General features: G+C 38.0%; 1 protein-coding gene across 1 annotated transcript in view; it reads left to right on the top strand.

Moving 5' to 3' along the window:
- Positions 1–2,112: 2,112 nt before the first annotated feature.
- The window catches only part of LOC122667905 (ATP-dependent DNA helicase Q-like 3), a 98,853-nt gene continuing 87,547 nt past the window's right edge, over positions 2,113–13,418 (top strand). Inside the window, exons 1-10 of the mRNA XM_043864383.1 lie at positions 2,113–2,310; positions 2,858–2,965; positions 3,104–3,111; positions 3,233–3,316; positions 9,325–9,465; positions 9,564–9,598; positions 10,085–10,168; positions 10,836–10,924; positions 12,665–12,817; positions 12,904–13,000. Of these exons, the coding sequence (XP_043720318.1) occupies positions 2,160–2,310; positions 2,858–2,965; positions 3,104–3,111; positions 3,233–3,316; positions 9,325–9,465; positions 9,564–9,598; positions 10,085–10,168; positions 10,836–10,924; positions 12,665–12,817; positions 12,904–13,000 (950 nt within the window). The 5' untranslated portion in view covers positions 2,113–2,159. The remainder of the gene's footprint in view (positions 2,311–2,857; positions 2,966–3,103; positions 3,112–3,232; positions 3,317–9,324; positions 9,466–9,563; positions 9,599–10,084; positions 10,169–10,835; positions 10,925–12,664; positions 12,818–12,903; positions 13,001–13,418) is intronic.

Genomic DNA, 13,418 nt, shown 5'->3' with positions numbered 1-13,418 from the left:
GGGCTTGCAAATGGGTTGGGAGAAATTCATAGTTCGCGCAAAGGGAGAAAGTAGGGAAAGGGAGAGGAATGACTGAATGAGGGTTGCGATGGCTGGGTCGAGGGGAGGCTGAGGCGTAGTGTTGGGGTTTTTTGGATGAAATGTGTGATACCCCAATCTTTAACTTTTGGATTTTAATGATATTATAGCTATTTAGACAATTTGTGGCTTATTGACTATAATACTGTTAATATAATAATCTAGCTAATTAATAAGGGCAATGTCATAAATTCTAAGCATGCTCCATGGAATAAAATTGTTGTAAGAATGTGTGGAATAGTAAAATATTATATAAGTCCTATTAAGTATAATATTTAACATAGATGCATATGCATTTTATAAATAATTATTTAATTAAAAGTCCCAAGGTTAAGGATAGAATGTAATTTGTGGGTTTAATCAAATGGGTCCAACATAATCTGATTGAGAGATACATATAAGGGATTTGAGTTAGGTTCACATTAAGTCATGGATTGATTCAACATGATTCAATAGGAGGGTTATATATAGGTTGGAGTTGGGGTTAAGTTGAGATTTACCCAACATTTCATTTAGAGAAAGGAGAAAATAAGAGAGGAAAGGGAGAAATAACCTAGCAAGGTGAAGGAATTAAGATTTTGGAACTGGATTTAAGAGGGAAATAGTAGTTTACTACCTTGGTGAGTGATTCAAGCCACACACCTTCAACCGATTCAAGTGGAAGGAGGAGTTTTATAAGTAAAAATCACATTGGGAATGGTTTGGTTTTCAACCTAGGTGTTAGGAGATGTGTTCTTATTATGTCTCATTGTAGCATCGGATCCAAAAGAAACATAAAGGAGTGCATGGTTTTTGGTTAGGGTTTGATATTAAAGACAAAGAAGGTGAGATTCTTATTTGTAAAATTATATGAAGCTTCCTTGTGTGCTTCAAGTTCCTAATCATGTTTTGTGTGGTAGATTTTAGTGTCACAAGGGTATGGTTTTAGTACCTAAGGGTTTGGGTGCAAAGCCCTTTGAAAACCCCCAAGAAATCCTGAGTTGAAAAGCCAATCGAGCATGTTCCGGGCCTAACCAATGACCCGACAAGGGATTTGTTTACATAGAAATGTCAGATTACAAAATCAATGGTTAAAAACAAACACAACAAACAGAAAAAAATGAAAATTATCACCACTATCCTGTTACACCCTTATTTTAATGTAACTTCACTAAATACCCAAATATCAAAACGAACCCAAAATCTAATGGGTTAACATATAGTGCTGTTAAATGGTGATGTCAGTAGGTAATATTAGTCTTAAAAGACTATTATACCTTTCCAATTAAAACAAGAGAAGCAACTCTTCCTTTTTTTCTGAATCCATATTGCAATGATTGAACAAATAAGTAAATATAATGATTAATTCTTCCAATAACGGCGGTTGCAAATGGTAAGACTTTTTCGTTTGATTGAAGAAGAGGGAGGACTGAAGGAGGTATTACCTGTTGACATCATCACTTAACAACACTATATGTTAATCCCAGGAGTTTTTGGATTTGTTTTGATATTTAAGTACTTAGTGGGGCTACATTAAAATAAAGGTATAACTCAGGGGTAGCGAGATAATTTCCAAAAAAAATTCCACTGTATACAGCCGACGACTCAAACAATGGACTACAGGTGTTAATTCCCCCAACGCCAGGCACCTGCGGTGCAATTCAATTTTCCCATTTAATTTTTGGCATTGGCTTTTGTTTGTACGCCTGGGGAGGGGGGAAGACTGAAGAGATCCTACAGGCGTCGGGTGAAGGCCTTTTCCATGCTCTCATTTTATGGTTAAGATCAAATGCTTACCATCTTATCTCTCTTTAATCCAACTGACTCAACGAGTGAATTCATCAATCAATTAACAGATTAAAAAGACAAGAAAAACAGAAATTATCATAAACCACGATGTGAATTTCTTCTCCATTTTCTTTCATGGATGAACTATGGTTTCTTTGTTTAGGGTTTTTTTTTTAATAATAAATGTCGGTTGCCCTTTTTATCTTTTCTTAATTTGTTTCCCTCTCTTTTATTATTTTTCACCTACTTTTTATGCTAGATTTTACTCTGATTTCGTTTCAGATTGGTGATTGTTTGGAGTTCGAGCATTGGCGATGAGGAAATCAGCGTTGCCATTGCAAAATATGTTTGGTACTGAGAAACAACAATGTGAAAAGGAGAGTCTTGTGAAGATTTTAAGATGGCATTTTGGCTATTCTGCATTCAGGGGGAACCAGCTGGAGGCCATTGAAGCTGTTATTTCAGGTTTCGTTAAAATCCATGATATCCTATTGATTTTGGGAATCTCTGGGCAGTTTCAGAGCTCTAATTGAAGCATTAAAAAAGTAAAAAAGAACCTGATGTTAAAGTTATTTCTCAAGTTAAGAGCAAGAAGGAAACATTATTCGCCTGTGCAATTACATATGAGAGCACGCAGCGGGTTACCCACCACTGAAACTCTTTACTACATAAGCTGAATCATGTCCCAAACACTCCCCCCCCCCCCCCTCCCAAAACCCAAAAAAATAAAAATAAAAATATGCAGTATATAAGATTATGAAAAACTGAGATCATTCGGTTGATTCATATGTTGATGTAGAAGGCCCTTCGTAGGATCCATTATATGATAGCCTTGAGACCAATGGACCATATGAATAATGCAGGCGGGAAATATGAAATCATCCTTTTGCTGGTCTGGTGATCATTTGTTGTTTGCTTTGTTACTTTTTGGCCTTCAGGAAGGCACTTTTAATTGGGAATTTGTTTCTAAACAATCATTGGCTTCTTGTGAGGTTAATGCTTTATTTTGTAGGAAGAGATTGTTTTTGTCTCATGCCTACTGGAGGTGGAAAATCAATGTGCTACCAGATTCCTGCATTGGCAAAACCTGGAATTGTGCTTGTTGTCTGTCCTTTAATAGGTGCATGCTACTGTATTTGTTTCGTTTATTTCTTCATTTTTTTTGAGGAATCTATGTCATATAAAGCATGGTGTTTTTTTTTCTTCATGGAAAAACGTGGTTCTAACTTCTGTCAAATGGCTTTCTGAGTTCTTACAGCATTGATGGTAAGGCATAGATAATTTTCCTTAATTTTTACATTTCATTTGCCTTCTTATCATTTTTGCTCTGTAACAAATTGTTCAAGCTTTGATGTACTGAGTTTTGGCATATCTCCATTCTGAGTAGGAAAACCAAGTCTTGGCATTAAAGGAGAAAGGGATTGCTGCAGAATATCTGTCATCTACTCAGAATTTAGTTGTCAGAGAAAAGGTGACTTTTTTTTTTGGATCTACATAAAAAGGTGAATATTGAAATGGTGGCTTTCTCGTGGTGCAAGAAATACTTGCTAATGTAAAGGTTAGGAGAAAGAAAGTAGGACTTGAAGCATATATGATGGAACTCAAATCTATATACTTGTTTATAGATTGATTATGTATTTTAAATTAGTAGCAAAAGGTCAGCAGTTATACTCTAACTGGGTGGTTCTTGTCTTCATAATATTAGTATATTATTGTTACAACAACAACATCAACAACAAACTCAACCTTATCCCAATTTAATGTGGTCGGCTACATGGATCCAAACAAAACAGAGTAGGGAAAAGATGGGAAATAGTTAAAAAAAGAAAAAAAGAGAAAAAAAGGAAAAAGAGCAACAAAAGATGGGAAATAGTTAAAAAGATGAAAGATAGTAAGAGGAAAGAGGTACAGCCCAGCACGTCAGGAGAATCTCAGCTAAATGGGGTCTGCGACATGGATCCTTGCCCTCCAATAGGCTCTGTCCAAGGTCATACTTGGTACATGCCCTAGGCTATGCATGTCCTTCCTCACCACTTCTCCTATGATCATTTTAAGTCTGCCCCTAGCTCTTTTAGCTTCTTTAATCGGAATCATATCACTCCTCCTTACTGGGGCATCCCTAGGTCTCCGTTGAATATGACCATACCACCTTAAACGACTCTCTCGGAGCTTGTCATTGATCGGGGCAACTCCCAAGTTCGATCTTATATGTTCATTTTGTACTTTATCCTTCCTTGTTTTTCCACACATCCATCATAGCATCCTCATATTTGCTACACAAAGCTTATCAATATGACATTTCTTAATTGCCCAACATCCTGCCCCATACATCATGGCAGGCCGAACATCAATCCTATAGAACTTTCCTTTAAGCTTTAAAGGAATATGTCGGTCACACAACAATCCGGACGCACCTCTCCACTTCATTTATCCCAATTTAATTCTCTGAGAAACATCATCCTCTATGTTACCTTATTATTTATGATAGACCCTAGATATCTAAAATAGTCACTTTGAGGTATCTCTCTTTCCTCAATTCGCACCATATCAATATCCATCATAGTGTGACTAAAATTACACATCAAATACTCCGTTTTTCGTTCTACTAATCTTAAAGTCTCTTGTTTCCAAGGTTGACCTCCAAAGCTCTAACTTTGAGTTAATCCCTTCATTTGTCTCATCCATCAAAACGATATCATCGGCAAAGAGCATACACCATAGGACCTCTTCTTGAATGCTCTTGGTTATATCATCCATGATAAGCGCAAAAAGTAAGGACTTAAGGCTGACCCCTGATGTAATCCAACCGTAATCGGGAATTCCTTGCCCTGACCTCCCACAATCATGATTTTTATTGTTACTATTATATCTTTAGGTGAATAAATATTCATTACCGAAAAGAAATAGAATACAAGGGGCCTTAAAGAGGGGAAGAAGAAAACAAAGACAGCTAAAAAAACTAAGCACGACCTATCCCTATTACTATTGACAATAATAATAATTGTTATTATTATTAGAAAAAAGCAATTCTAAACATGGGATAGAGAGGGCAAGGTCTGGATTGCCACATGCCAAATGGCAGACTTAAATTTTATCCTATAAGTCTCTTGTATGTCCATTTACCCTCTTTATATTCCTGAATTTTCAATGTTTCATTTTGCTACTTTACAAACTCCATTTAGGCTAAAACTTGATATTGAGCAGGGGACCTTTTGGTCTACTTGTCCATGAATTTGGATCCTATCAAAGCTGCCAAGTGACAGATATAGGATGGGTCGTGTAGAGAAGGACGGCTCTCTCAAAGGCCATTGAAGAAAATTAAGCCCTTCTTATTATTGTTAGGGAAAAGAAACCTGAAAGGCGGCGTGGACCCTGCACCCAGACACAGAGGGGTGTGAAATTACCGCTCCACCCCCAGTATAAGGCGGAAGTCCCACCCCTGTTATGCTTCCGCGCATGCTCCCAGCGCGGGGTCACACTGCCTTTCAGGGAACCCTCTCCCTTATTGTTATTATTATTTATTGGATGAAAGAAATGTAATAAAAGGCAGAACTGCTTTTCCCTGGTTAATTGTATCCATTAACCAAGGAGCCTGGCTTTTGGGTGGGTTGACTTGCATGCTGTAATGTAAGACTAGAATACTAGTCCCAAAAGCCCACAGAAATTTGAAATAAGAACAAACTAAGAGTTAGAAAGTTAGGGTTTCTAGCCAAACCAGCCAAGTGATGATCACCCAACTTGGATCGAGTGTAGATGATGTTAAGGGGATGCTTGACTCCAAATTTGGTTCAGTTCTGATGGCTTGATGTGGAGATATCAGTGAATCACCAAAATAAACAGAGCTGTTCTAGGACTCCAACGGTGGCTGAGTGTTGGTCTTGGTGATTGAAGCTTGGTCTGCAATTTGGGGTCAATTCTGATGGATAAAAGTGGAGATGGAAGAAGGAGAATGAAAATAGAAAGTGGAATTTGGAGATTTCAGGCTGTGAAATGAGGTGGAAGTGAAAATCGAGTGGAGGGAATGGTAGGGGGAAACTGTGTTTCAAAATCCAGCAGGGTTGTTGAAGAATTGGAGTAGTTATGGAATTAGAAAGTTGCAGCCAGAGGAGTTGCAGAGGTGCAGCAACTGCTCCAATTGAAGGTACACTCACTAGCAGCAATCACAATGAGAAAAGGTGTCTTCAACCTTGAGTGATGGTCTCCAGCAACAGCAGCAGCAACAGCACCCAAATGGCTTTCTGGGCAGAGGAATGTCCACAGCAGCCTTGGCTCAATGGAGAAGAAAGAAAATGGAGAAGGTGATGGTGGAGGGGTTGGGATAGATGGATTTGACTCTCCCAGCTAGGCTCCTTCAGCCCTTCAAGTCACACACAACTTGAAAAACAATCATACTTGCAGCAAAAGCAAATTCTCATTCAACTATGTATATCTTGGGATGTGGCCTAAACAGCCTTACAATAAATAGAGGGCAATACTTGCACCTCAAGTAAAAGAAAAAAAATAGAAACTTGACATATTAACTTCTACATAAAAATTAGAAACAAATCTAATTAGCTTGACTGAACTAAATTAGATACATAATAGGATCTTCACTCCTTCAAGTGGTCCCCATCATAAGTGAATATCGGCCCATACTTGAAATCTCAAGACTTTGTCAATAACTTGACAATTATGTCCCCACGATTCTGGGTTTGAGAGACCCAGCAACTCCCAGCCCTATTGGGCTGGCCCAACTTGAAGTTGGTTGGCCCTATGGCCCATTGGGTTGGTCCACCAGTTGGTGAAGTGAACCAGCCCTTCTCCCATGAGTACCCTTAGAATATTTCTTGCCAAACAGCTTGGCGTCTGCATCATGCTGCCTTCTTCTATTGTAGATAGTGGATCAGCGAAGTTAACCTCGGTAAGTTGATGTCAGCCTCAACATTGTCGCCGTTCATGTCACCTAGGTACTTAATAGTTCAATCTTTGGGCTAGTGCTCCCAGCAACTTCAAGGATTCTGTAACATGTGTATTTTAAATATGAGAAAAACACACAAACACCCACACACTCATGTAAGGACACACCTATTTTTTGTTTTCTGGCTGTTACATTATGCTGAAAATTGTCAATACTAAGGACATTTCATACCTTTTTCCCTAAAAAAAAGAAAGGATTTGAGAGAGAGGGAGAGAGGGAGGGAGGGGAAGAGAAAGATTGCCTGCATAAAAATTACAAATTATAAATAATTACATTAAGATGAAACATGATCAGGTCGCATATAAGCGATTGTGTACTGGAAAAGCTTAAATATTATGTACATAAACAGACGTGTTTATGTGTCAAGGACTCAAGGTGTCAGCGTTGGGATGCAGAGCTATGGGTAATTGGGTGTACACACGGAAAAAGGGCCAGCAGACCCATGCGAAGGTCCTAGGGCAGAAATTCAGCCATGGTTCTGGTTCCACTCATGCCAGCCCATGTGGACCTTTGTTTGGGTTGCTATTTTGTTTCTAGAAGTGCTTATGTGGGCCCCTCCAAGGACAGCTAGGTGTGGGAGCTGCTACAATCTTCCATAGTTACTATTTTATTTAGTGTCTATTTTGTTTCAGTTTCTATTCTTGTAGAAGACTCTTAGTTATAGTAATAGCAGTTGAGTCATTTTTTTTTTAATTTTATTTTAGCAAGTTTCTATTTTTTGTAAGAGCATTGGATCTTCTTCTAAAAGATCCTAATTAGCTTGGCAGGGGAGTACGCATAAGAGGCTTACTATTTTGTAGTTGGTTGGTTGCTTATTATAAATAAAGAGGAGGGAACATGCTGCCCACAATTTTGGTGATTGAACTAATGCTCTCTTGTGAGTCTATGCTGCTGTGGTGATTCAGTTGCGCATCCTAGGTGGTGTAACGTACGTTGGTTGGTGGTGAAGCTGACCCTAGGCTTGGTGGTGATACCAAGTCATATCCCCCTTCCGTCACTTCACTGTTCAATTGATTCCAGTAAGCATATTCATTCTATCATGGTCTATCGTTGCGTGATTTCTAAACCTTCTTGTGTCTTATTCATCTCTTTATTTCTGTTGCTAATAATCTTCAGGAAATCGATATGACAATCTGTTGAAAGAAATCCCAGCAGCTTGTAGCACTCTTGAACTTGATTTGACTGAACTAGGGTTTGGAATTAAGAACCGATGGAAGGGAATGGAGAAAGGGAATGGGGAAAGGTGGGGTTGGCTATCTCAGCCTGGGCATCTCACCCTTCCTTTCTCAGGATTTTCATAAAGGCTCAAGCCAATATTTCATTAATCAAATTCGTGTACAATGCTGGCATCCCTTACAAACTTACATAGAAGACTCATAAATAGACTTAGACACTAAAAAGGAAAGGCCTGACCCTATCCTTAACTTATAAGGTAACCTAAATTGACTAGGAATGTGAAATAATAAAGGAAATAGACTCAAAATAGGACTCTTAACTAACTATTGAAGTAAATCCCATTTTCCTACTTTCTATCCATATTTTAGGCTCATCAAATTGGTCAATTACAAAATAAACCCATGGGATCAAAGTCCCAATACATATATGAACCAACCCAAAACTTATTTTCAATAAAATAAACCCTTTAGGTGACTTATCTACATCATCCTCACCGTCGTGTTCTGGGCGATTATAATAGATTTAAGATGGAGTTGAAGGAGTGCAACAAAAAAAGATTGATTTTGTTGTTTGGATAATTGCTTCGATTGGTTGAACTAGATAGAGCCATGAATGTTGCAACTAGCTCGTGCCAAGTTGATCGGTCCCACTCGCGAGTAGTGGAGAAACCATGGGAGGAGATTACAGAGGACTGATGCAACCATTGCTATATGGGGAGAGATTAAAAATGCATTAAAAGACGAATGTTTGCCTCAGACACTTGAAGCACAACTACATAATAAATTAAACTCCCTTCGGGAAGGTGCAATGACTGTAGCCGAGTGCATGGACTAGTTCGCCGCCCTAGTGTCATTACGAGTGTCGAGGAGAATGATGATAGGCGGACATCCTGTTTCAAATTGGGATTAAGTCTGGACATCCAGGACAGGTTTGGTGTTGCTGACATTTTTGACTTGCAAGACTATTTCAATGTTGAAATATATACCGAGAAGGGTATTCTGGTCCTTTTACACTTTTTTAAATTTAATTTCTTTTTATTAAATGTAAACAAGAATACCGTGGGGGTATTCTGGTATGGGTTGGACTGTGTTAAGTAGACTCCTTCTAGGAATCCTAGTTGGAGTCTACTATGATTAAAAGGTACATAGACATTGCCCTATGGACTTCACATCTTTGTTTTGATGTATATTTATGAAATTTATACAAATAAGGCTGTCGTGTCTTATAAAAAGGACTAAAATTGGCTCATTTTCATTTCCCGGTTGGACTTTGGAAACTGTGTTCTTATATATTCTGTCAAGTTCCTTCTTCAAGCGTGACCAACAGAATTTCTGTTTTTATTGTAGATCCATAAAGATCTTGACTCTGGAAAGCCTTCTTTAAGGTTGCTCTATGTGACTCCAGAATTGATTGCAACAACTGGCTTTATGTCAAAGCTAAAGAAACTGCATGCTAGAGGCTTGTTGAATCTATTAGCCATAGATGAGGTGTGCATGTGTAGCCTATAAGATGATGCTTTATAGTTTTCGCAGTTAGATTCAGTTAAAGATGCAATACCACACTTCTTTTTTTGTTTAATTTTCAGGCTCATTGCATTTCATCATGGGGCCATGACTTCAGGTTTGTGACATGACAGTCTTGAAAACTAGTCGGCTATTTTTCTTTCTCTTTTGGTGGGTGGGTGTCAAGACAAGTCGGTGATGGTTGACGTGTAACACATATATGCCGATTTCCAGAAGGACCGCTATGTGATCTATTTGTACACTATCCACATGGTCATTATGGCAATTCCTTGGTTTATACGTCTCCATATCTTCATATATCTGTAGATTGATAGACGTGTTGAGAGATTCTTATTTATTATTGTACTCATGACACTGATGCTTATCTAATAATATAAACTCCAGTGTCATTATATAATTGTTTTGTTAGGTGTGACTTCATTTGGTTGGTACTAACTGGTACTAAGTTGCATAGGTTGGTTACTAGTTGGTATCTGTGTTCAAGAACTGGTATTCTTATTCTTGCCTAATCACATAAGTTTTGTAATATTTTGAAATGGTTTATTTGTTCCATTTCGCAATTTGTATTCTTGCTCATGCACAGGCCCAGCTACCGAAAGCTTTCGTCTCTAAGGAACCACCTTCCAGATGTGCCAATATTGGCTTTGACAGCAACAGCTGTTCTTAAGTGAGTCTCAGGCTTTACTCTATTTGTAATTCCAGGATTGTTGTCTATACCAAGCAGGGGTTTATATGTTTTTTTATTACTATTAGAAACTAGTTTCCTCAATGGACCCTCTGTAAGATGGAATACAACTTCTTATTGTATCTATCCCCTACCAATGTGAATGGTAAGCCGTAGGAAGTAACACATTGGCAACCCATGAAAGAATGGACTGAGGAGGAGGATAGTAAAAAGGCTTCATCGATTGTTATGTTTGCTCCATCTTCTTAGCCAGGAAACATGATTGGACATGCCAATAAAGGCTAAAGAACAATCCATCAATTAGTAAGATGTAAGAAGGCCAATTAAGAACTAAAAGGGTGGTGGATCAAGTTTGTTTTTAATTGTTAGACATTACGCTAACAATTATTCTCACTAAATTGCCTAGTCTTGACTAACTCAAAAAGAAAGTTTCATGTTCCTACAAAGCTATCATTTAAGAACTGATAATTTATTGGATGAAATCTTATATATTTTGTATCCATGTACTGACATTTGTGATGTGATGTGTTTTTTCCCGCTTATTTTTTTTTAAATGATTGAAAAGTTTTGATTTTTCCTTAACATGATTTCAGTTTCCCTGGTCAATGTGAAACATTTTACCAGATCCTTTACTGTCTTTGTAATGCAGAGTTCAGAAGGATGTGATGGAGACGTTGTGCTTGCAAGACCCTTTAGTCCTGAGGTCATCATTCAATCGTCCTAATATATTTTATGAAGGTGAGCTGTACTCAATGCCTTATTTCTGTTTTGTCTATTTGAGTTTCTGTGATGCAGCTTGCAGGTTTTGCTGAATCTATCGCTCAAAAGTTGCTTTTATCCTTTATTTATAAGTTCTAACTGCTCTGCTTTCTTTTCTTTAATCGATTAATTTGCTCCTAATTGAGTATTGATTGTCTGGGTTTGAGATATTCTTGGGTGAACTTCTTATGAAATTGTATTCTAGTCTACTCTAAATTAGTCTATAAATAGAACTGAGAAGAGAGCCTCCTAAATGCCCTCTCTTTTTTTCTCTTTTCTGCTTCCTGCCCTTTTCATCCTCTCTGCTCTCATTTCTTCTTCCTTTTAACTTGGGTCCAATTCACTGTAAACAGTTGTCTGATCCTAGGAAGATTGCTGATAACTTGAGAGACTGGAGGACAGACCTCGCTGATGTCATCCATCTGTATGGCTGATATAAGCAGCTGTATGAACAAGGTTCTTCAAATGTAAAGGTGGAATATCATTTGATATTCTCAGAGATTTAAAAAAAAATAAAATAAAATTCAATAACAGTGATGTTACCTGGCCAGCTGGCTGGTCAGGGTTGGTTGACCTTGCGGCCCCTTTTTACTTAAACTTATTGACTTGATCAACAGAATGTCCATCACAGATAGTTGAATTGGTCACCCAGTTGGTTGGGCCTCTAACATGTCAGTACCCAAAACATATGTAAGTATTAGAGGCCAACAATCTAATATACTGTTACCGTCCTAGAACTTGTGATATGCTCGTGATCTGACCTCTTTATGGCCAATATATGAGTTGGAATTCAGAACATCAAGTTCAATTTCATATTATTTGGTTTAGTAGTTGAATTTCTACTTGATGGAGTTGTTTTTGTCAACCAAATTCCATAAAATTCCTTAGGAAATCAAGCTGAAGTTATCTGTTTCACAAATTTATATGGGGTCTTTGACACTTGGAACCTTAAGATTTTGAGTAGTCCGTTCGTATCTGCTTGTGTGAGAGTGATTTCACTCCATTTGATTTAGATTGGAGTCAATGGTGGGCTAGTTTTCAGACCATTTATACTGGCCAGTACTTCGAGCCATTGTTAGGGTAGTTTCGTTGCTGATACTGTGTTGCTATGATAAGAGTTTGGATGGTTACTTGTACTTGTTTAAACAGCTACTGCGATTTTAGTTGAAGGTTTGGATTTAAGTTCTACTAACTTTTCAGCTTCTTTAAGTGTACAGTAAATGATGTGTCTGGACGGTAGTTATTAAAGTTACTGCAATGGCTGGTACTTGTTCTAGTGTATTTTAGTAGTTGTTGTTGATTTGGTTTGGTGAATGTATCTGTTTGTCCATTGATTTTGGTTTGATTACTTGATTCGCAACACTATAAGGCTGCTGGTTGTGTTGTTTTCCAAAGAGTTTACTTGTTTATGGTGATTGAAACCTTAGTCATGGACCTTCTTAGTGGTGATGTGCTTGAAGAATGCGTTGCTCCTGACTAAACAATGTTGTCTTAATTGGGGCTATATTTTCTGATGTTGTAGATATCTGAAGTTAATGGTACAAAGTTTGTGGGGCATTTAGTCATTTACTCTCCTCATTTGTGAGTCTATGGCTCTATGCCCTCAACTGTTCAGCTATGTCAAAAGGGAAGCATAGTGAATGCCAATGCTGAAAGTTAGTCAGCGTAAGGCTGCATTTACAATGTATTCAGATCTGATTTGATGGTTGTGCGGTGCAGTTCGATATAAAGATTTGCTCGATGATGTCTATGTGGATCTGTCTAATCTACTCAAATCTAGTGGAGATGTATGCTCAATTGTGTACTGTCTTGAACGTACAACTTGTGATTATTTATCTGCTCATCTTTCAAAGAATGGCTTTTCCTGTGCTGGTAAACCAAATAGTGTTATTTCTTTACTTATACTATTCATAGCTTCGGTGAGCATGTTTTCTTATTCCTGCTTTTTTTTTGTTTAGCTTATCATGCAGGCTTGAACAGTAAGCTGCGAAGTTCTGTTTTAGATGACTGGGTTTCCTCCAAAATTCAAGTTGTTGTGGCAACAGTTGCTTTTGGGTATTCTCTTTAAAAACTTGCAAGATACATTTTTTAAGTGGGATAATTAATAGTAATTTATTCATGCAAATGAAACAGTATTGCATAGAAGTACATAGAGATACAATGATAATAAGGAGTACCAAAACAGAGCCCCCTCCGGAAACAACATTTCGTTGCTGCTTGCAAGGGAATTCCCAAAACAAAGTGTAGGTCTCACAAGCCCTTGCTTTGCCAAATCATCCACTATCTCATTGACACTTCTTGGCTTCCATTGAAAGGGGGTGTTGGATTGGGCTGCCAACTCCCTAATGAGCTTAATCAGCAGAGCATATTGCCATGGCTCTTCCATAGAATCCCGCATTCATCTGATGCATTTGCTGAAGCACCTTCAATAGTAGCATGATTTCATCTCTTTGTAATCAGCAGCTGCAGCTCC

This window comes from Telopea speciosissima, chromosome 7 (assembly GCF_018873765.1).
Source record: "Telopea speciosissima isolate NSW1024214 ecotype Mountain lineage chromosome 7, Tspe_v1, whole genome shotgun sequence".
In the NCBI taxonomy this organism is placed as follows: Eukaryota; Viridiplantae; Streptophyta; class Magnoliopsida; order Proteales; family Proteaceae; genus Telopea; species Telopea speciosissima.
The sequence above is the reverse complement of the archived record's forward strand: the minus strand, read 5'-3'. Positions and strand labels throughout refer to the sequence as shown.